At 34.2% G+C, this 22,506-nt stretch overlaps 2 protein-coding genes and 1 long non-coding RNA gene across 7 annotated transcripts in view; 2 read left to right on the forward strand and 1 right to left on the reverse strand.

Moving 5' to 3' along the window:
• The window catches only part of LOC147840401 (uncharacterized), a 615,523-nt gene that overhangs the window by 263,770 nt on the left and 329,247 nt on the right, over window positions 1-22,506 (forward strand). The gene's annotated exons all lie outside the window — the stretch shown is intronic.
• The window catches only part of LOC137487862 (uncharacterized), a 183,433-nt gene that overhangs the window by 28,536 nt on the left and 132,391 nt on the right, over window positions 1-22,506 (forward strand). Inside the window, exon 1 of one of the 3 annotated variants that reach the window (XM_087287797.1) lies at window positions 21,435-21,579. The exons of the other annotated variants lie outside the window; for them this stretch is intronic. The gene's annotated coding sequence lies outside the window, so the exon portion shown is untranslated. Of the gene's footprint in view, window positions 1-21,434; window positions 21,580-22,506 lie in introns of those variants that run through there. 3 annotated transcript variants of the gene reach the window in all.
• On the reverse strand, window positions 3-19,136 carry tbx20 (T-box transcription factor 20). 3 transcript variants are annotated; one of them, XR_015510609.1, is made up of 9 exons: window positions 18,815-19,136; window positions 17,260-17,509; window positions 16,216-16,380; window positions 15,806-15,914; window positions 14,352-14,510; window positions 13,439-13,515; window positions 6,286-6,398; window positions 3,939-4,954; window positions 3-3,835 (listed from the first exon to the last, which is right to left on the reverse strand). XR_015510609.1 is itself a non-coding variant. In NM_131506.2 (8 exons), exons 1-8 carry the CDS (start codon window positions 18,939-18,941, stop codon window positions 4,614-4,616), a joined length of 1,341 nt encoding a protein of 446 aa, NP_571581.2. In that variant the 5' UTR covers window positions 18,942-19,109; the 3' UTR covers window positions 4,023-4,613. The 3 variants fall into 3 exon arrangements, 1 of the variants encoding a protein (NP_571581.2); XR_015510610.1 differs by having other exon boundaries at window positions 1,600-3,827; NM_131506.2 differs by lacking the exon at window positions 3-3,835 and having other exon boundaries at window positions 4,023-4,954; window positions 18,815-19,109.

The following is a 22,506-nucleotide window of genomic DNA, read 5'->3' on the forward strand; positions in this document are numbered from 1 at the left end:
CATTATTTTGCAGTGATATATATTTCTTTTTGTTTACAAATAACATCTATCATTGCTTCAAATATTACATTAGCCATATCTTTTTCATAGCTGAAATAAATATATTGCACTTAAAAAAAAGGCATCAAAACAAAAACTATCAGATATCTCCTTATGAGTAGGACACATCTGACTCAGAAATACACACAAACAAACAAACAAAAATAAAAGATAACATCTGCTAATATATTGCAACTACATAAACCGTTTGTACAGTCTTTTCATAACAAATCATTGGCTTGAAATGGTGGATTATCACACTGAATCTGAACAAAACATCCCAAAATGCACAAAGACTGGTTATTTGCATTGAGTGGCTCTGTTTAAATAGTTGTGTATTTCTGATTGTTCGTCCTGATTTCCTCTTCATCCATTTATTACAGCTATAGCTCTCTTTCTCTGTGATTTGGTTGCAGGATGTCGATAAACTGTTGCCGATGTGACTGTACAAATAGAAATACTTTCAGCCACAAATCAGACAACTTTCCTCATTCCTCTGGGGAAGATGAGCCGATTATTTTAAATGTAATCCATTATTTACAGGTGTAGACTTCTACAAAACAGCCCACCGAGCAATTTTCTGTTTAGACCTCTAACAGGCATTTAAACGTAGATTGGCTTGGCTAAAGCAAGACTAAATTTGGGCTTTCAGCGAAAATCTAATAGACATCTAAGCATAGACCAAAACTAGACTAGTCATCAAATACAGATTAGACAGACTTCACATCTCTAGTCGATCTTTTTTTTTTTGTGTGTTTGATGATTAGTCTAGTTTTGGGCTTTTCTTTGATGTATATTAGATGTTCACTGACAGCTCAAATTTAGCCTTGTTTTAACAAAGCCACCTATGTTTAGACATCTATTAGACATCTATTAGACTTATTTTAGAAACTAAAAATGCTTGCTGGGAGCCTTGAGAAAGAAATGGAAAAACGTGACAAACACAAATCGGTGGATTTCTTGGTTGTGATGTACACAAATGCTTCAGTGTCCGCTAGTTTATATCAGCTGCTATTTACGCTTGTTTTGATAAATTTATGTTCATTGTTTTTCATCAAGAACACGGTTAACTTAAATATCAAACACAAATGATAAAAGTCAACATTTTTCAGTCCACAAATGTGTTTCCATCCAGTATTGCAGTTTTCAGAAAGCACAGCGCCCTCTAGTGTCGACAGTTCGAGTGGTTGGCAGCTCCACAGATAGGGAATGAAAGGATATCCTTAAAGGGGTAGTTCACCCACAAAAGAAATGTTGCTGTTTCTTGATTTCAAGGTCCAAAATGTAGGTGAATTATTTATTATTATAATTTTTCTTTTTTTTTATCAGAAAGTTTTTTTTTTTTTTGGCTGAAACAGTGATCCTGGGTTATGACATAAAATGCAATTCAATGACTACTTGCACTTTGAGAGGCCAAAATAAAACCCCACACATACAGACAAAATAAAATTAATACCCAAGGCTCTAGACAATACATTGAGGTCTTCTGAAGTGAAATGATCATCATGTGCAAAAAACAATCCCTATTTAAAGTTAAATATACACATGCGTAAACCTAGGTGTCGTTCACACATTGGTGCTTTATTTTTTATTGGTGAAACATGTCATGTGTGCACAAATAGGGAGCGATGTGATTGTGAAAATATCTCAAATATTCAAACATTTCTCTAAGCGCACTGCTCGTCGTGTGACTAGAACCAACCAATCAGCTTCCAGCATTGTATGGATTGTACAGATTTCAGTAATAACTGTAGAACATTTAACTAAATTAGCCAAATTAACTTTACGAAGAACATGCAAACACTGGAGTGGTTTTTAATTTTCTGCATAAATAAAACTTGTATCATAGCTGCTGCAAGGTTTGTCAGTGGTGCTTGCTTGGAGTGTGCAGCTGATGATTGCTTAGCAATGACTGGAGCATGAGTTTAAAAGCACGTTGAAATCGGTGACGGAAATAGCACACCTTACATTTTCGACATGGTTTTGGATGCATTATGTGAACAGCCTCTTACATGTAAGCTAAGGGCTATAGCTTTTTATATAGGCTGCAGCATACAGGATAAGGGCGAGAAGCATTTTTATGAACATTTTTTATGCGCGTCCTCTGATTTCATTGTAAACAAACTAAATTTGTTTTGTGAATTTGTGTCCACATATTTATTGTTAAACTTTAAGAGTACTTTTTATGCTTACGAGAAGGTCAATGTGTGTGACCTACTTTTGTATTAGAATAGTACATGCGTTGTACGCACACTGCTAAAACAATGTAACAATGTGTATGCAAATCCGCATTTAGATTTTCGCAGTAATAAGTTGTTCCACTAGGTGGCTAGCTACTGTTTCCTTTGCTATTGGGCAGGGAACACCAAACTTGTTCCTGGAGGTCCAGTGTCCTGCAGATTTTAGCTCCAACCCCAATCAAACAAGCCAAGTTGGAGCTAAACCCTGCAGGGCACCGGACCTCCAGGAACGAGATTGGTGACCCTGCTATAGGGAGCGTCTATAGACCTGTAGTGAAGTGAGGCTTCATGAGACACTGAAACAGTCGAAGCAAATGTGTTGAAGCTTCAAAATGTTTCGAAACCCATCTCTACAGTGACACCTAGTAATCATATTTATGTATTGCTCTAAAACAGCTTCAGCAAAGAAACAGGAATTGTACCTCAGCATTGATGTTTCAAGGGATTTAGTGGAGCGGTGAGAGTTCCAGACTAGCATGCAGAGATAATTTGAATCCAGGGTGCAGCAGCTATATAGACATATGTTTTTAAATGCTCTGTTCTTGTAATGCGTTTGCTTTAACATTGGTCTGATATACAAATGAAAATAGTCAAAAAATTGACTAAAACACATAAAGTCATTATTTCAGAGCATTTGCGATATTCGAACTCAGGACTTTTGAAGCACATGTACTATGCGCAAACGCACTATTTACTATGCTGCATGAAATGATTGGTCCGACCCTGTCAATTAAACGCAGATTTGCCAGGTTTCGAAACGCTTCTGAAATGACTGATGCTTTGAATCGCTTTAGTCACGTAGCCTGGTGTGCAGAAACACTTTAGTCACGTTACATAGGTGTTTAGAATCACCTTAGTCACATGACCTGGTGTTTCAAAACACTTTAGTCATGTGACCTAGTGTTTCGAAACACTAGTCACATGACATAGGAGTTTAGAATCACCTTTGTCACATGACCTGGTGTTTCAAAACACTTTATTCTTGTGACCTGGTGTTTCAATACACTTTTGTCACGTAACCTGGTGTTTCAAAACACTTTAGTCATGTGACCTAGTGTTTCAAAACACTTTAGTCATGTGATGTGGTGTTTCAAAACACTATAGTCACGTGATCTGGGTGTTTTGAATCACCTCAGTCATGTGACCATGCTTCGGTGCAGTGTTTTGAAACACTTCCGCTTCAATATCGCGACAATGTGTCGACACGTCAGTTTCAAGTAGGCCATCCCTACAAATCTAAAACCAGGCAGATCTATGGCCCAGTTTTACACTCCTGTTTTTCTTTATGTATCTACTAGAAGGTGATAGATGTATAGCCAAATAATAAATGTGAATATAATGTGAAGTGACAACTGGAGTTGGAAAATCATGTTTTTTGACATTCAAAGTTTGCCGCATGTTTCCTGTAATGGTTCACGATTATTAAATTGGAACTTCAGCAATGGATGCCACATACATAGACAAGAGATTGTGTGAAGAGTTTGGAAAATACCGTCACTTTAAAACGTTTGCTTTAAATCATAAGTCTCAAGCTCAATTTCTGGAGGGCTGCAGCTCTGCACAGTTTTGCTCCAACCCTAATCAAATACAGCTGATCCATCTAATCTAATCAGCTATGTTTAAATAGGGTTGGAGCAAAACTGTGCAGAGCTGCGGCACTCCAGGAATTGAGTTTGAGACCTATGCTTAAAAGAATACAGACGCTTATTCGTTGGCAAGATTATGCACATGAACAAATGCCTGCAAGTCAATAGTGGTATTTTATGTTGTCACAATCTGTATATGTCAAACACCCATGTACATGCACATGACAAAAGAAGTAGGCTGTGCATTTGATAAGACCTCAGTGTGTTGTCAGGTACTATAGGTATTCATTTTGTTTTTACTCACTGTATTTTTTGAATTCTCAAAGTGCCTGTAGCCATGGACTGATTTTGTTAACCACCGAAAAGGCCTCTTTTTTGTTCTACAGCAGAAAGAAATGACCTAATTGGATAGGTTTTCATTTTTGAGGTGAACTGTCCCCTTTAGACGTGATGCATCATGGAAAATAAAAATCTGCAGTTGTCCAGTGTTGCGTTCAGCGATCTCCATCATTTGCTGTGAGATGAATCTTTAAAGGTAGCACAAAAACATCTGCAGTTCTCTTATCATCGCTAAAAACTCATGCTCGAAGTCCCTTCACCTTTTTCTATTCTCCAGCACAACTGCGCGACGCAGCACGTCCAGGTCGTCCGGTACTGTTATTTACATTTCGTAAGCGTGTGTTTTTTTTGCGTGTGTGAATTCGCATGCCAGCGAAAGGTAAATGGTATCACTCTGCAGTGTCAGGAATCATACAAACGGGGTCATGACTGTTGAAGAGTGCCGCAGTCCCTGGATGGCGGCGTAGGGCCCTTGCTGGAAGTAGTGGTGGTAGCGCGGCATGTGGAAGGAGGGGAAGGTGGGTCCGGTGGCCTGCATGGAGCTGGCGAGGGCGGATGGAGTAAGGGGCATTCCCAGACGACTGTAGGGGGGGAGGGAGCCCTGGATGGGGTGCGGGAGAGGACTGGCCAGGGACGCCGTGCTGGTGCCGATGGCAGACAGAGACTGAGGGTGCTGAAAGCCAGAGAAACCAGATGTGGTGGTCACCCAAGAGCTGAGGGAGAGGTTGTCAGATGCAGTGAACGCTGAACCTGTACAGGAAAATAATGAATGATTGGTATTATAAAATTAGCATAGTTGCACCATAATATAAACAATGTTAGTATAGAAACAGAAGAAGGTACATAAAAAAAAAGTTTAATAACATGCACTGTAAAAAATGATTTCATTTTAGTAATGAATAGGTTATTTTACTAAAACTAAAATTGTTGCTGCAATAAACAAATATCAGCTTGACTTAGAAATATTTGTTATTTTCATTTAAATTAACTGACTAAAATAAAAATGTAATAAAATTATTTAAATAAATAATAATAATAAAATGAAAACAATTAAATAATTTTTTTAAAAGGTACATGGGATCGTCACACAAACAGGATGGTCATGGTAACACAACAATAAAATAATGCAAAAACATGAACTAAATATAATGTATTCAAGTTGTGTCTTAAAATATTTGTAAATTCATAGTTTTTTTATTTTTTATTTTTTATTTACCATGAATGATTTTCACTCAGATTTTAATTGTAAATTTTACAAATGTAAAAATTAAACTGAAGAGAATCAAATGACAAAAAAACTCTAAAATTAAACTAAAATGATTGAAACTATAAATAAAAACTTCAACATTTACTATTTTAAAGAACTAAAGATACTAAAAAAACTATGAAAAAGTTTGTTGTCTGTTTTTCTACTTTAGAAATTTCATGTTTATTAAAACACTAGTTTTTATTATCATTTGTACAATTTAATATCAAAATCAGAGTGAGTTTATTTTCATGTTAAATAAAAGCAAAACCTATGAATTTACAAATATTCCAAAACACAACTTGAATACATTATATTTAATTCATGTTTTTGCATTATTATATTGTCATGTGTTATACCTTGACCATCCAATGTGTGTGATGATCCCATGTACCTTCTAAAAAATAAACTATTATTCATCTCATGGCTTTCTGTTTTACCGTTTTTTGTTTATCGATGCATTTGGAGCTACAAAACATCTCGGTTTTAGTTATTAAATAAATTGGTTACAGTATACAGTTATTCGGTATACAGTTGGTGTACAGTTATAATGATACTGGTATTGATACTGGTATTGAATACCCACACTGAATTTCTGGTTTCTACAGAAATTTAAAAAAAAAAAAAATAAATAAATAAATATATATATATATATATATATATATATATATATATATATATATATATATATATATATATATATATATATATATATATATATATAGAGAGAGAGAGAGAGAGAGAGAGAGAGAGAGAGAGAGAGAGAGAGAGAGAGAGAGAGAGAGAGAGAGAGAGAGAGATTGTGCAGTTTACTGTTATTGTAGGATTTTCATACCTCTACTGTGTGCTGAATGTCCTTCTTCTCCCAGAGTCTCTTCATCTCCAGCATAAGTCCGGATGGGTGACCGGGCGTAAGAGTGCTTGTGGATCAAACTCTCAACACTTTCCCTACAGCAAAAATCAAAAGACAAGAGCCCAAAATATATCTCTATATCCATAATTCCTTACACAACGTCACTTGAGCTTAAACAGGCTAAATATGTTGCATTTTAATAAACTAAAGCATATCTTGTGAATAACGATTCAAGATATTTGAAAAAGAAACTGTTGTTAGTACAATAAAGGCCAGTGGGATAAAAAAATAACATGTTAAGTAAATATCAAATTATTTTAGGGAGGTGATCTATATTCAAGCATTAAATTAAATGATTTTTCATAAGGTGTCATAACGACTATTATTCGTTTTTACTATGATTTACAACAGACCCACTCACTAAAATTTCAGCGTAACAATAGCTTATTTAAAACTCTTGTCACCCATGTTACAATTGAGAATCATTTGACGACATGTTAAAAGACTCAGTTTAAAGATCAAAGTACAACATCAAAATATAAATCTTTCATTTTTATATTTTTCCACTATATCCTTTAAACAGCTGGGTTTACCCATTTGTCACCAAAAGCTTTTAATCTTTATAATATAATAAGATCAAGCACAATCACTTATCCTTTCATACATTTTAAAGGGACAGTTAACCCAAAACTGCAAATGCTGCCATCTTTTATTCACTCTAGATTTGTTCCAATACCAGTTTGAGTTTTTAATTTTGTTTTGTTGAACCCAAACAAAGATATTTTAAAGAAAATTGGAAACCTGTACCCATTAACATTCATAGTAGGAAAAACGAATGCTAAGGAAGTACATGGTTACAGGCAGGGTACGAATTATACAAAGACGTTTAAGGAGGTAAAGTTTTTCGGTAATGTTAGTTTGTGTAATACTTTCTTTTGTAAATCAAATTTATGTATTTGTTTAAATTACATCTAATTTATCTATAAAAGTATTTTAAGGGATGTTTAGTGTATTTTAACCTAAAGTAACCCCTGATTAGCTATTTCAGAGTTTTACTATGCATCTAACTTCACTTTACTTCTAGTCTATATAAACACAAAAACCTATTTTACAAGAAAAGTGTCTCATGAACACTTCCAGTGTCTATCGGTGCTTCAGATCAGATTTTTCCGCATATGATTGGTGGAATTATGCGTTAACAAATGGTATGAACCGTTATAGGGGTGGTCAAATGTAAATTTGTATTATTTAAATTTTATTCAATAATAGGATACAGATCTGAGAAAATTACTTCTCACTATCAAAAAGCTGACCTCTCATACATATTGTTTTTGACGTCCTTTAGGGGCATCAACTGTTAGATAGGGAGGTCAATCCCCCCAAACCCCCCTATAATTCGCACACTGCTTACAGGTTTCCAACATCCATACAACATATATTTTTTTTGTGTTCAACAAAACAAACACACAAAAAAAAATACTCAAAAACACACATAAAAGGTTTGAAACAACTGAAGAGGGAGGATGAATATAAATATTTAATATATAAATAATAATATACACTCACCAGCCACTGTATTAGGTACAACTGTCCAACTGCTCGTTAACGCAAATTTCTAATCAGCCAATCACATGGCAGCAAATTAATGCATTTAGGCATGTAGACATGGTGAGGACAATTTGCTGCAGTTCAAATCGAGCATCAAATGGGCAAGAAAGATGATTTAAGTGACTTTGAACGTGGCATTCAGACCCATATGGGCTGGAGTATTTCAGAGACTGCTGATCTACTGGGATGTTCATGTACAACCATCTCTAGGGTTAACAGAGAATGGTCCAAAAATGAAAATATCCAGTGAGCTGCAGTTCTGTGGGTGCAAATGCCTTGTTGATGCCAGAGGTCAAATGAGAATGGCCAGACTGGTTTGAGCTGATAGGAAGGCAACAGTAACTCAAATATCCACTCGTTACAACCGAGGTCTGCAGAAAAACATCCCTGAACGCACAACATGTCCAACCTTGAGGCAGATGGGCTAAAGCAATAGAAGACCACACCGGGTAACCACTCCTGTCAGCTAAGAACAGGAAACTGAGGCTACAATTCGCACAGGCTCACCAAAATTGGACAATAGAAGATTGAAAAAATGTTGCCTGGTCTGATGAGTTTCGATTTCTGCTGCAACATTCGGATGGTAGGGTCAGAATTTGACTTCAACAACACGAAAGCATGGATCCATCATGCCTTTTGTCAACACTTCAGGGTGGTGGTGGTGGTGGTGTAGTGGTGTGGGGAATATTTTCTTGGCACACTTTGTACGAAATGAGCATCGTGTCGACTGTCGAGGCCACAGCCGACCTGAGTATTGTTGCTGACCATGTCCATCCCCTTATGACCACAGTGAACCCATTTTCTCATGGCTACTTCCAGCAGGATAATACGCCATGTCATAAAGCGTGAATCATCTCAGACTGGTTTCTTGAACACGACAATGAATTTAATGTACTCAAATGGCCTCCACAGTCACCAGTACTCAATCCAATAGAGCACCTTTAGGATGTGGTGGAATGGGAGATCGCACCATGGATGGGTAGCCAACAAATCTGAAGCAACTGTGTGATGCTTTCATGTCAATATGGACCAAAATCTCAAGAATATTTACAGAACTTTGCTGCATCTAAGCGGCGAAGGATTAAAGCAGTTCTGAAGGCAAGGGGGGCCAACCTGGTACTAGTAAGGTGTACCTAATAAAGTGGCCGGTTAGGGTATATTACATATAAATCTATGTTACTCATATTTTGACAGTCCAATAGTTTGACTAATTAAAGTAGACACTTTATTGCATTAAATATGCTTTCTATATTTATATAAATATATAAAATGACTTTAATTTGATGCCGACACCAAAATGTGACATCTCGTCCTTGACCCATAAAAGCAAATTCACAGTGGTGACCACAAACACAGTAAAGAACTTCTAATCTTTCATTCACTAAACTTGTTTTACACCACTCGTTATGAAGTGATACTGTCCAAAACGCACGTCCAATTTTCCTCTCTATAGATTTGATGTTCCCCGAATCGGCTTGCGCATAAAAATATGTTAACACACGGCGGTTGTGCAGAGAGAAGTGTGTCTGCTGGGCTTGCAGTAAGTGCATTAGCTGCTGTTAGATTAGACTCTTCAGACAGCCCGAGATGGTCTGCATCACAAGAGCCATGCGTCCACATTAGCCTCCCAATTAGGTTAGGAAAGTGCAATATCTGTCAGCAGCGCAATACAAATATGTGTGTTTTTATCTGCGATGCGCTCCCGAGGAGAGGGGCCTCCGAGCCCTACAACTTGGGTGGCTGTTTTCAATCAGTCACGGGGCCCAATTGAATTACGCTGTGTTTTAGTGCAGTGCCCGACTCCAGACTAATGCGATTTCTGCAGCTCCCTGAAGATCAATTGATCAGATCTAATTCACAGCCCTTCCAAAGAGAAAAAGAAAAAGAGAGACAGAGAAAGAGAGAGAGCAGGATGCATTTTTGTGTGGTATTTTTGGCAGTCGTTGTTCTCTTCGTTGAGGTCTGAAATGGAACTTGCTTGTAAATGTTTAACTGGAATGCTAATTTGAGTGCACACTGGCAAAAATCTGCCATTTCCAGCATTTCTAGCTTTATCCAATTATTTTTGAGTCATGCAATTGTTTTGCTCGTAAATCTTAGGTTAGAAAAGTCAGTGATCTGTACATTTTCTTGTGTTTATACATTTATTTGTTATACACACACACACACACACACACACACACACACACACACACACACACACACACACACACACACACACACACTTGAAGTCAGAATAATTAGCCCCCCTCTGATTTTTTATTTCTTTTTTAAATATTTCTTAAATGATGTGTAACAGAACAAGGAATTTTTCACAATATGTCTTATAATATTTTTTTTTGTGGAGAAAGTCTTGTTTGCTTTATTTTGGCTAGAATAAAATAAGTTTTTATTTTTTTTAAAGCCATTTTAAGGTTAATATTATTATTATAATATTATAATAATAATATAATAATAATAATATATAATATTATAATAATATTATATTATAATATTAACCTTAAAATGGCTTTTAAAAAAATAAAAACTTATTTTTAAAAAAAATTATAATAATATTATAATATAATAATAATATATAATATTATTAGCCCCTTTAAGCTATATATTTTTTGCTGGTCTACAAAACAAACAATCGTTATACAATAACTTGCCTAGTTACCCTAACCTGCCTAGTTAACCTAATTAACCTAGTTAAACCTTTAAATGTCACATTGAGCTGTATAGAAGTGTCTTGAAAAATATCTAGTCAAATATTACATACTGTCATCATGGCAAAGATAAAATAAATCAGTTATTAGAAATGAGTTATTAAAACTATTATGTTTAGAAATGTGTTGAAGAAATCTTTTCTCCGTTAAACAGAAATTGAGGAAAAAAATAAGCAGGGGGGCTATTAGTTCTGACTTCAGCTGTATAATATTATTGATTTGAAATATGTAATGCTTAGAGATTAAATAGCACTATTACTAGGGAAAAGAAGCAAATTATTCAAGAATATAAAAATTTTTATGAAAAAGTATGAATAATGATAAACAATCAGTTTTGAAAGCTATTTTTTGTTGGAATTAAACCCTATATTTGTTTTTGATGGTGTTAATTGAGAGCACATTACCAAAATCATTGCCAGAATTTCTAGTTCACAAAATTGAGCCATAATGAGTCAATATGATAAAACATAAATGAGTACAATTCTCACAGGTTGGTCTTTTAAATGAATGTTTTCTATAGGAGGCTTTACAGTAATATATTTGTGCATATGCATGAGATTATTTAAAAGGCAAATCTGGAACGAATCTACAGAAACAAAACAACTTAAGATCTCATCCAAAAACACCTAAATTAATTTGTTGTGAAAAAATATTAAATAAAATTTTAATAAACAGCAAAAATCAAGGGAAACAAAAAATATACAATTTAATATAATTTTTTGTAGTTTGTATTTTTTCCTAATGACTTTGAAATTAAATGTATTTTCGTTTTATTCCAAAAGATGTTCAGTGACCAAACTCTTATTTTAAAGGAAATAATCGTTTGATAAAAGTTTTAAGTGCACCAAATACTATTGGCTATATTCTCTGAGAAATGGATACAAATTTTAAAATATACAAATTTAAGTATAGTATGTGGTATTTAGAGATCATATAAAACATAAAAAAATAAACGAATAAATTCATGAATAAATTAATAACTAAATATGGTTTTATTGGCTAATTAAAAATGTGTTATACACAACCTAAATTAGTGGGAATTGTTTTTTATTGTGTAATTTGAAGGCATAATTTTGTCTTTTAAAGCATTACTAGTATTAGCTTTATTTCTGTTTTGTTTTTATGCTGTATTTATGTACTGAAAGTGATGCTAAATGTGTGTGTGAGACTAATGTAGTGTAATGTTGTTGTGTGAACAAAAACAACATCTCTGAATGTAATACGCTCAGAATTCAGTGCAATTGGAGACGTTATCTTTTACAGAGTCAGCATATCAAAGCCTACAGCGAACGAAGTTTGGGAACTACAAAAAATACATCCAGGTTAATGAGAGCACAAACACTTCAGGTTATACAATCTTCTTCCACGTTTTGATTTTTGCAACTTTTGCATTTTGCAAGATTTACAAGCTAAATTTATTTTTTAAAACTAAAAAGAGTGGTTAAATTAGCTTATAATTGATAGATGGTTTGTTATGATAATAATTTTTGACCAAGATAAATCTATATATCTGGCATCTGAGGGTTAAAAAATCTTTCATTCATTTTCTTGTCGGCTTAGTCCCTTTATTATTCCGGGGTCGCCACAGCAGAGTGAACCGCCAACTTATCCAGCAAGTTTTTACGCAGCAGATGCCCTTCCAGCCGCAACCCATCCCTGTTTGCAATTCACCTGTACCGCATGTCTTTGGACTGTGGGGGAAACCGGAGCACCCGGAGGAAACCCACGCAAAAGCAGGGAGAACATGCAAACTCCACACAGAAACGCCAACTGAGCCGAGATTCGAACCAGCGACCCAGCGACCTTCTTGCTGTAAGGCGACAGCACTACCTACTGCGCCACTGCCTCGCCTAAAAAAATCTTAATATTGAGAAAAATTGCCTTAAAGTTGTCAAAATTTGTTTTAAAAATTTGATTGAGTTTGGATATATTTTCAGTAGGTACAATGCTTTAGTAAATTTTCTAAACATTTGCATGGAAAATTATCTTAAAATTCCATTTTTTGATTTTGGGAAATGAAAAAATAATGAATTAATAAACAATATGTTAATTATAAAAAATATTTTAATAAATAAATATCCTCTGGGTGCTCCGTTTTCCTCCACAGTCCAAAGACATGCACTATAGGTGAGTTGAATAAACTAAATTGGCCATAGTGTATGAGCGTGAATGAGTGTGTATGGATGTTTCCCAGTACTGTTAAATTGGCGGTTCAATCCCTTGTGGGGACCCCAGATTAATAAAGGGAATAAGCCGAAAAGAAAATGAATGAATGAATGAATGAAATTGTCCGTAGTGTATGTGTTTGAATGAGTTGATGTTTCCCAGTATTAGGTTTCAGCTGGAAGGGCATCCGCTATGTAAAACATGCTCGATAAGTTGGCGGTTCATTCCGCTGTGGCGACCCCTATTGAATAAAGGGACTAAGCCGAAGGAAAATTAATGAAATAAATAATTGTCTACTGCCCAAAACATACCCAAACAACTACACTAGGTTTTTCATCCACGGTCACACTTACACATCAATTTATGCTAAATATTTATTCCAGATTTTGCATTTTCTATCAGTTAAGATTTGTTGGCATACATTGTTTTGAATTTCAGCACAGTTTTTTTCCGCTTGTTTTCAGCTTGTTTTCTCCTCTTTTCATTGAACCAACCCTGCCACTCTCATCTCTAATGTGACTATAATGAAAAGCCTCTTGTGCAGTTGTTAATGACTTTGGCTGAATGTTCGTCTGAGCGCTTCCACACACACAGACACACACACTCCTGGCGGTCAGAAATTATCCGAGCGCAAACAGCAGAATTCCTCATACCTCTCAATATCCGTGAGTCTGGAGGAGTCTCTGAAGCCTTTGGCAAACGGGTTGCTGTCAATCTTGAGTCTGGTTATCTGCAGCCCAAAGAGGAAAGAACTAAATTAAAGCAAGATCCTTTCCTCTCCCACATCAAGCCATGGGCAGTAAATTAAGCATAAGTCCGGATGCTATGACTGATGTCTTCCAGTAAATCGTTGTGCTAAAAGTGAATCCATTTTTAACTGCTGTCAAAATACACTCAGTTGATTCTGTATTCAAAATACTATTATGGCTTACAGAACAGCATTATAAGAAACAATGGGGGAAATATAGCCTATATATACAGTTGAATTCAAAATTATTCGCAATTCCTGTGATTTTTCTTTTTTAAATATTTGCCAAATGATGTTTAACAGAGCAGGGAATTTTTCACAGTATTTTCTATAATATTTTTTCTTCTGGATAAAGTCTTATTGTTTTATTTCGGCTAGAATAAGAGCAGTTTTTAATTTTTTAAAACCCATTTTAAGGTCACTATTATTAGCTTCTTCAAGCTATATTTTTTTCAAAGGTTTACAGACCTACAACCTACAAGTTTACATCGTTATACAAAGACTTGCCTAATTATCATAACTTGCCTAAGTAACCTAGTTACGCCTTTAAACCGCACTTTAAGCTGAATACTAATCTTGAAAAATATCTAGTAAAATATTATTTACTGTCATCATGGCAAAGATGAATGAAATCAGTTATTGGAAATGAGTTATTAAAACTATCATGAAATGTACTTAAAAAATCTCTCCGTTAAACAGAAATTGGGGAAAATAATATAGAGGAGGGCTAATAATTCAGAAGGGCTAATAATTCTGACTTCAACGACTGTATATAGGCTATATATAAGCTCTATTAATAGGGTGTATTTTGTACTCACCAGCTGGTTCTGGTAAGCAGTTACTGCAGTGAAAACCGTCTCGGTGAAGACAAAAGTGCGAAACTCTTCAGACTTCAGATTTAGCAGAGACGCGGTGTGATCTTTCTTCTTGATGATATGAACTCGGGGTTGGTACTTGTGCATGGAGTTGAGGATGATCTGTTGGACAAAGATATGAATTTAAATTGATGATATATTGCATGATAATGATAATGTGATGAAAATTTTGTAGTTTACAGAGCTCAGCATATTTTAATCAGCATAATTAATACTTTTAATAGGAAGCTATACAATATTATATTTGTGCATATACATTAGATTAGTCAGTACTGAAGCCAAATCTGGAGCTTATCTAACAAAACAACTTTATTAATACAAATTTAAAAAGAAGAAAAATCAAGAGAAGCAAAAAAATCTAAATATTTAGTTGAAATTTTGTAGTTTGTGATTTTTTGGCAATATTTAGCTCAAATTTAATTGTTTTATCTTTCATTTTCTAAATCTGTTTGGTGACTAAGATATTATTTTAATAAATATATCTGTTTAATAAATCTGTTTTGTTCAAAGGCACCAAAATACATTGCCTATATTCACTGAGAAATAGATAAAAATATTAATTTTTTAAAATTGGATGTTCTCCATTATGCTGAGCAAGTGTATTATTCTGCTTTTGTATTATATTTTTTTATTATATGATGAATATTATTATGTATATGTGTATGCAAAGTTTATGAATAATTGTATTGGAAAATAATTTTTTTATTGTCCTGAGGGGCAATGTGGTTCACAGCAGTAGCTGACACAGAACACCAAAAATAAACATAAAGGTTAACAATAAACACTAATATTAATCAAAATCAAATACATGGCATTTATAAACTAAACAAAACAATTGAAAATATGTTCAAACAGTAGGTGTATTTAATGTACATGAGCAAAACTTAAAGCATGCGCATGTAAAAAATGCTTAACTGAATTGTACATGTAAACAGAACTCTATTATCTATTTTCTTTTGTATTTTGACTATACATATGTGTCTATTTGCTAATTTACACAACAGGATTTATTTCAACTAAAGGCCAAGAATAGTTAAATATGCAATTGAATTTTCTTGATACACTGCATCATTTATAAGATAAACATTTTAATTTAACATTTACTTCAAACATATTGCATAATTTTGTAATTAATTCTTTCAAACATGCTGTCTAAATATGCTTATGGAAAATCTAATATTGTGTTTCATAAGGTTTAGTTAATAAATATGTGCATTCAGTTTAAATTTAAAAACGCAAATGAAAAAAATAGACTTCACAGACAATATTTTGTGTAATGTGCCTTGTTCTTTCAGATATAGTGACCCTTTTTTTAAATCACTGGCGTCCAAGGCATATATTGACATACAGAGAATCAAATATAAAGAGCATTAAAAAGCCTACAACTTTTGACTTACATGTCCGTGCTGGTCCAGTTCGTTATTTGTAAGCTTCACTTTTTCGAATGAAACCATTTGTTTCAACAGCTGTTCTCCTGTGAACGGCGAATCTGGATGAACATATAACCTGTAAAATAATTTGTTAAATTATTTTTTTTCTTTTTAGCATTATACCTATTTAAGCCTCCATTTCATAAACTTTAACTTGGATTTAAATCTTTAAAAAAAATTTGTCGTTATCCAAAATAGAAAGTAATGGAAAGTGTGAAATTTAAATACAATTATATACAATTTTTTGTATATATTCAAATTGAAAGACAGCATCAGTTGTTTCAAAATAGGCTAATTAATTTCGTTTTTAGTTTTAGCGACTATTCTTTAACAAAGATGTAGCAATTATTAACATTATAAAAGAAACAAATTGCTACCTAGCAGGTAAAGGTGGATCTGCCTTTCCCGCCACCAGCCATGAAGATCTATGGTAGGCGTATCGATATCTCTTATTGTCCACCGGAACTATGTCCATTAGCACAATGTATTTGGCGTCTGGGTCCACTCCGGAAAATGACACACGAATTGTCGGAAACATTCGTCTGTTGAAACAAAATAATACGCATTAAAAGGTGACTGCATGGTTTATAGACTATAGTTCAACGATGTATTCAGAAATTATAAAGTCGCAATTTTTTGTAATAGTTTCGTCTTTAAAAAATAAGGTTACACTCTAAAATGCTGGGTTGTACTTGAGTCAAGGACAAAGCCATTATTTTCCCAATTAAATTTAAATTAGACTACACTTTTCAGTTTGAAAATCAGAAATTAAAGAAATGTTGCATATTTTAGTAGTAAATATAGGCCTATTTAAATTTTGACAGAAATAGACCTGTAGAATATTAGGATACACTCTAAAAATGCTAGGTTGTTGTAAACCTAAGTTAAGGACTACCCCACCATTTTTCCAATTATGTTTGAATTAGCTTACTTTTCAGTTTGAAAATTAGAAATTTAAGAAATGTCGCATAAACGTTGACAGAAATAGCCCTGTAAAATAATAGGTTACTATTTTTAAAAAAGCTGGATTGTAACTCAAAGTTGAGTCAAGGACAAACCCATCATTTTTCCAATTAAATTTAAATTTGCCTACTTTTCAGTTGGAGAATCAGAAATTAAGAAATGTTGTATATTTAGAACAAATGTGTTGACAGAAATAGGTTACACTCTAAAAATGCTGGGTTGCTGTAAGCTTGTGAGATTGTGTTGGACAAATATAACATTGGGTTAATTTTGTCAATCAAATTTAAATTACACTTTTCAACCCAACTTTCAGGTTTGTCCATATTTGTCCATATTAACGTTGGGTGACAACAACCCAGCATTTAATTTTTAGGCCTAACCTAAATGTCCATACATTAGGCTACAGTTTATCTCATAAACATACATTGTTTTAAAGCTAATTTAACTTTTTTGTTTACCTTCCAGACTTTGTGATAATCATTTCAGTGCCGAGTTCGTGAAACTTGTCCCACAGCTCTTTGGTCTCGAGGCTGCAGGAAATCTTGGCCATCTCCTCGCTCGGCACACCGGGAGTCGTCGGGATGAGCGGCTCCGTGCATAATGGAGCGCCGCTGCCGGTGCCGCCGCCGCTGCTGAAGTCGCTGTGGGTCTCCAGCGGAGGAAGGTCGCCGAGGTTTGGATGGCATGACGACTTTTCCACGAATTGTTCTTGAATTAAAAAGCAAGAACCATGATTATGTGCGCATAAATGTGATGCAGTTTGTTTTAGAAAAAAAACCTGTGGGGCCATAGCATGCAAATTTCATTATTGCCAAAATATCATAATAACATAGGCCATAGAAACAACATAAAAACGTTTACATAATTAAAATATATGAAATTAAAACGAATAAAACATTAAAATATTAGGCTACTGCATAAAACAAAATCACACTGAAAAGATTAACCAAAAAAACAAACTACATACTACATCAGTCTTTACATCAAAATGTCATATTTAATTGCCGTTTCTTTATCATATATAGCCTTTAAATATAGATTTACATATTTACTTGTAATTTCAGTGCATTTATATTAACATTACCAAAACGACAACTAAAATAAACAACGAATATCAGCTTAAAACCTTTATTCTTTTTCTTAAAATATCATGCTTAATTCAAAGCGCTCAGTCTATTTCAGTTTCTCAGTAATTCATTGTAAAATTAACTGAAATTTAAAGTCTATCAACGTTATTATTCTATTTATATAAAACAAAACACAAACAACAGCAAAAAAAGAAGGCTAAAATAAATTTTGTTTTTTAAAATGTGGAAAAAGTAGGCCTATATAATTACTAATGTGGTTTATTAGTATTTTTAGTTTGCATTTCCATTTTAATGATTTTGCCCGAATTTTAATGTTACAAAGAGTACAAACGCATCCAAATAAATAGCATATATTCTACTAAACCCACCACTTATTATGGTTTTAAATCTTTTAGTTAATGATTGGCGAATTTAAATGTTCATTCTTAGATGTAATGTAATCTTTTATTATAGATTAAACCGATAGGCATGCGTGATTATTTGTCACTTTATGTTTGAATTTATTAGGCTAATTTTAATTTGCTATAGCGCACAACATCTTTGCAAAACATCACAAAATGGTCAAATACAAATAGGACTTTTATATCTCATGCTTAGTTTTTTTTTTATTTTTATAAACAGTTAGGTTATTTTATGTAAGTCTATAAAAAGGCATTAAAATGTGCCTGTCATGTTGACAATTTACTCATAATATAACATTTAAGACTGGTGGAGAATTTAAATCCAGTGTAACTTAGTTACTTAAAGACTCGTTCGACATTATTCGTTCATAAGTTATTTTATGTTCCTTTATAAAAATAAAAACTCTATTTTTATGGTCATGTCACCGTAAGTCTGAAGTACAAATTTGTCTCATGCCATTGTTGCAAAGCACAAAACACACTGCATCAAAATTTCACTGAACAAGGGTCGGATCTTCTCTTACCCAGCGGCTTTATGGTGTTTTCCTCGGACTCCTTGTCCTTGGTTTTCCCACTTGACATGAGTGCGGCTATGGAGAAAGCGTTCGCTCTGGAAGAGAGCTGAGGTTTTGGGGAAGAGGTGTACTCCATGACGCGAGCGTTCAAAACTATTCTCAACAGCAGGAACCTCCAGATGAAAACTCCGAAACGACTTTAAATAGCAAGACGATATTTTAGATTATGAAAATAGCAGGCTATAGGCTGTCGCGTGAGTTACTTCCAAATGGATTGGGACATTGTGTGTCGTGCGCCAGTCTCCTTCTTGAGCAAGCAGGGTTTCATTGTAAGTGTTGGACACTTGCAGTCCCCTTAATTTCGCAAGCTCCTCCGCCGTGCGCAGATACGACCAATCGTTGTGTTGCTTTTAGATCATTGGCTCTTCAACACCCTCCACTGTCTGTGCTGAGTTTATTCCTACTACGGTGAAGGATTGGTTTATTAATATTAACTTATGTGAGTGATGCATGTCTTCCTGATTGGCCGCCGGTGAGTGGGCGTCGGTGAGCTGGCGAAAACTTGTATGAATACTTGTAAGATGGAGGCGTGATATATGAATATTTAATAATTTATGCGATTTAAGGTTGCTATACAACGTACAACGTCAGAATTACTTTTTTAATATGCATGAAATTAAAATGCAAAAAAAAAAAAAAAAAAAAAAACAGTTAGCCTACATCACAGCACAGTTAGGCTACTTCATTTCACACGTCACTATTTGTTTAGAGAGAAAAAGGCTGGTTTTGCATTAGCTTCCATCATACATGACAATTTAAATGCCAACACCTAAAGGGAATACAGCTGGCCTTAAAAAGACAAATGTCTGCACCAATTTCAATAATTATATTTCTTTTATATATTATTTGTTATTTTAGTTAGGCTATATATTTTAGTGAGTATATTTTGTATGCTAAAACATCATATTTGTTTTCAAAACATTTATTTCTGATATAAAAACACGAATAAACCTACTAATTTGGCTAATTAGTAACTAATAATTATCGACCAGTAAAATAACTAAACAATATGGATAAAATATTATATAATCCAAATAAATAATGAAATAATACAAACAAATAACAACAACAATAAAAATATTATTATTCATATATTTTTATTATCTTTATTAGTAGGCTAGTCCTATGTTTGCTGTAATTTTCACCAATTCAGCAATATTCCTTATCTAGAATTAGAAACTCTCTACTGATGTTTTTTATTCTGCGTTATCCTTCTGAACTTTCGATAAGAACAAATCCTGTCTAGACGCCACCTCAAGCCACCCCGTTCTCCCTTGATGCCTAAGCCGAGACACAGGCCCTTTGTTGAGTCAAACACTTTAGCAAGCTTATGGCGATCAAGCTTGCTGAAATCATTACTGCAGATTTAAACCAACACGTTTCCCACAAATAAAGCACTTGTCGGGTTGTGGATAAACCATGGGTTCAACTGTGGTCAGCTGTTAACGTGATGAGACTTAGCACAACTTTTAAATGCATGTTTCATAGAACACATTTATGTAACATTTGATTGACATCTACATATATGAATGTAGCCTACACTGTTAAAATGTTTTCACCATCACTGGTACATGCTTTTTTGATAGCTATTACTTTCTGCGCGCGCTCGCGTCTGTGTACATAAATGTATCTCCCAAAAGCGCTGACTCCTGTGTTTTTTCCGCTTGAAGAATCAGCTGATCCTCAATGTCACTCTCTCCGGAGAGACGCACGAGCCCCAGATCTACAGCGTTTAAACCCATTAAGGCGACACTCAAATGCAAATCCAATGCTGCAGATATATTATAAGGGACCTTGGCTGGAAAAAAATTAGATTAGTGTGCAATTGCCAGCGGATAATGTGCTAAAAGCTTTCCCACTTAGCGTAACTCCTTACTGAATATTATTCACACTTTCGGGGCCGATGTGCCAGCCGGCCAAAGGCGACTTTTAAAGATGCAGCATACCCCGAAACGTGCCCGTCAGGTGAAGTGTTGCCATGTCCACATATTATAAACGACTTTTACTTTTGCGGCTTGCTATTTAGTGCTTGAACGACCTTTTCCCTGCTGCAGTCAGTCCACCTGCTGTTTAAACTGAAATATTGTCCCCTTATTAATAACAAGTGTCCCCTTAAAATTAAACAAAAATATGATGATATGATAGCCTTCAGTTATTTCCACGTCCTCTTTTTTATGTAGGCTTACATCAGGCAAAGTGAATTTTGACTTACCTCTTTAATGCTATTTTATATTTAGAAATAGTGCTGTTTGTTCATATAATATTATTTATTATAATTTGGTTAACATTTACTGCACTTTGTAATTTATTTTGTTTTATTAGCATATAAGGAGACCTGGAATTGGAAGTGTCACACATTTAAATAAATTAGCTTATATTTCTTTGTTGCATTGAATACTAGACTATTTATTAATTGATTCATGATTGGCTACACACTTACTGTAGCCCATCATAATTTTTGGTGTGTGATTAGAAGTAAACAGTGTAATTTTTTTTCTTTTCTTTGTTGCTTTTTTGGACGATGCATAACATTTTCCTTAGTTGATTTATTGCGACATCTGGCAACACTGTTTTTATACAGGCAAAATGGCATCCTAACAAACAGGAAATTAACCGGACGGACATTTCGATTCCTGTATTACCTTTCAAAAGGAAATCAACAAACGACTGTTTAATCATTGTTTACATCGGAGAAGCGAATAACATGGACGATGGTAAGCCAACAAACACAATCACTTTGGAATAGCTAGCAATTGCTCGTGATTATTTATACCAAGGCCTTTGTGTAAATGATGTTATTATAATATCTATGCAGTTCTGGAGCTACCCTACATTATTTATAACCCATTTTGGCTACATCTCTTATTGGCCAAATTATATTATTCTTAAAAACTGCAACCCATACAAACACGAGCTATGGTTTTATTACAGGTCCGTATAATCAGTTTGGTAAAAAGGGTGGTTCAATGCACTTTGGTGGACCTTTTTGCATTTATTCATCTCATTTTCTATTTAATTATGCGGTTTAAATATTGCATTTTAGTGACATTTTAAGCACTATTGTTTTGCTGGATTTGCTTGTCGGATGTCATTATCACCACATTTTTTGATGTACCAAAAACATTTCCTAAAGATTTCTATCCATTATCATTTACAGCATATAGGCTACATCACATATACACCAATTACCATTAGAAAATAAATAGGAATCTGTTTAAGTTATAAATTAAAAACTATTTACATTTAAATGGCATTCATTTAAATGGCAAACTGGCCAGCACATTTAACTTTTCCCTTGTGTTAAAGCCTTCTTTGATTTATTATTTTCACAATTTATGATGGCATATCAGTCAAAAAATGACAAATGAGCTTATGTAGGCGATAATTCTGGACCTTTGTTTGTAAATGGTTGGTCTTTTGACTAACAAACAAACCAAAAAATGTTTTTGCAATAAATATATTGTAACATGGTGTTTACACTAAAACTTGAGTACTGTGATTTTGTTATTAAAACCATGCTAATTTTCTTAAGGGCAGTGTGAATGTGAGTAGCGTTAAAACATAAATATTTGATTCACATCAGAATATTAAATAAAAATATGTGGATTATTAATGAAAATAATACTGTTAAGTTAAAGCTG

The sequence above is a fragment of the Danio rerio genome, chromosome 16 (assembly GCF_052040795.2).
Source record: "Danio rerio strain M-AB ecotype USA chromosome 16, GRCz13ab, whole genome shotgun sequence".
Taxonomy (NCBI): Eukaryota; Metazoa; Chordata; class Actinopteri; order Cypriniformes; family Danionidae; genus Danio; species Danio rerio.

Bases quoted from the DNA above. Each gene is read 5' to 3' on its own strand.
- tbx20 (NM_131506.2), bottom strand. From the start codon at position 18,941: ATGGAGTACACCTCTTCCCCAAAACCTCAGCTCTCTTCCAGAGCGAAC. The intron at 15,915-16,215 runs GTAGCAATTTGT...ATTATTTTACAG, and splicing joins GATCCACCTTTACCTGCTAG to GTTATATGTTCATCCAGATT. The intron at 4,955-6,285 runs GTATGAAAATCC...TTTCCTGTACAG, and splicing joins ACATTCAGCACACAGTAGAG to GTTCAGCGTTCACTGCATCT.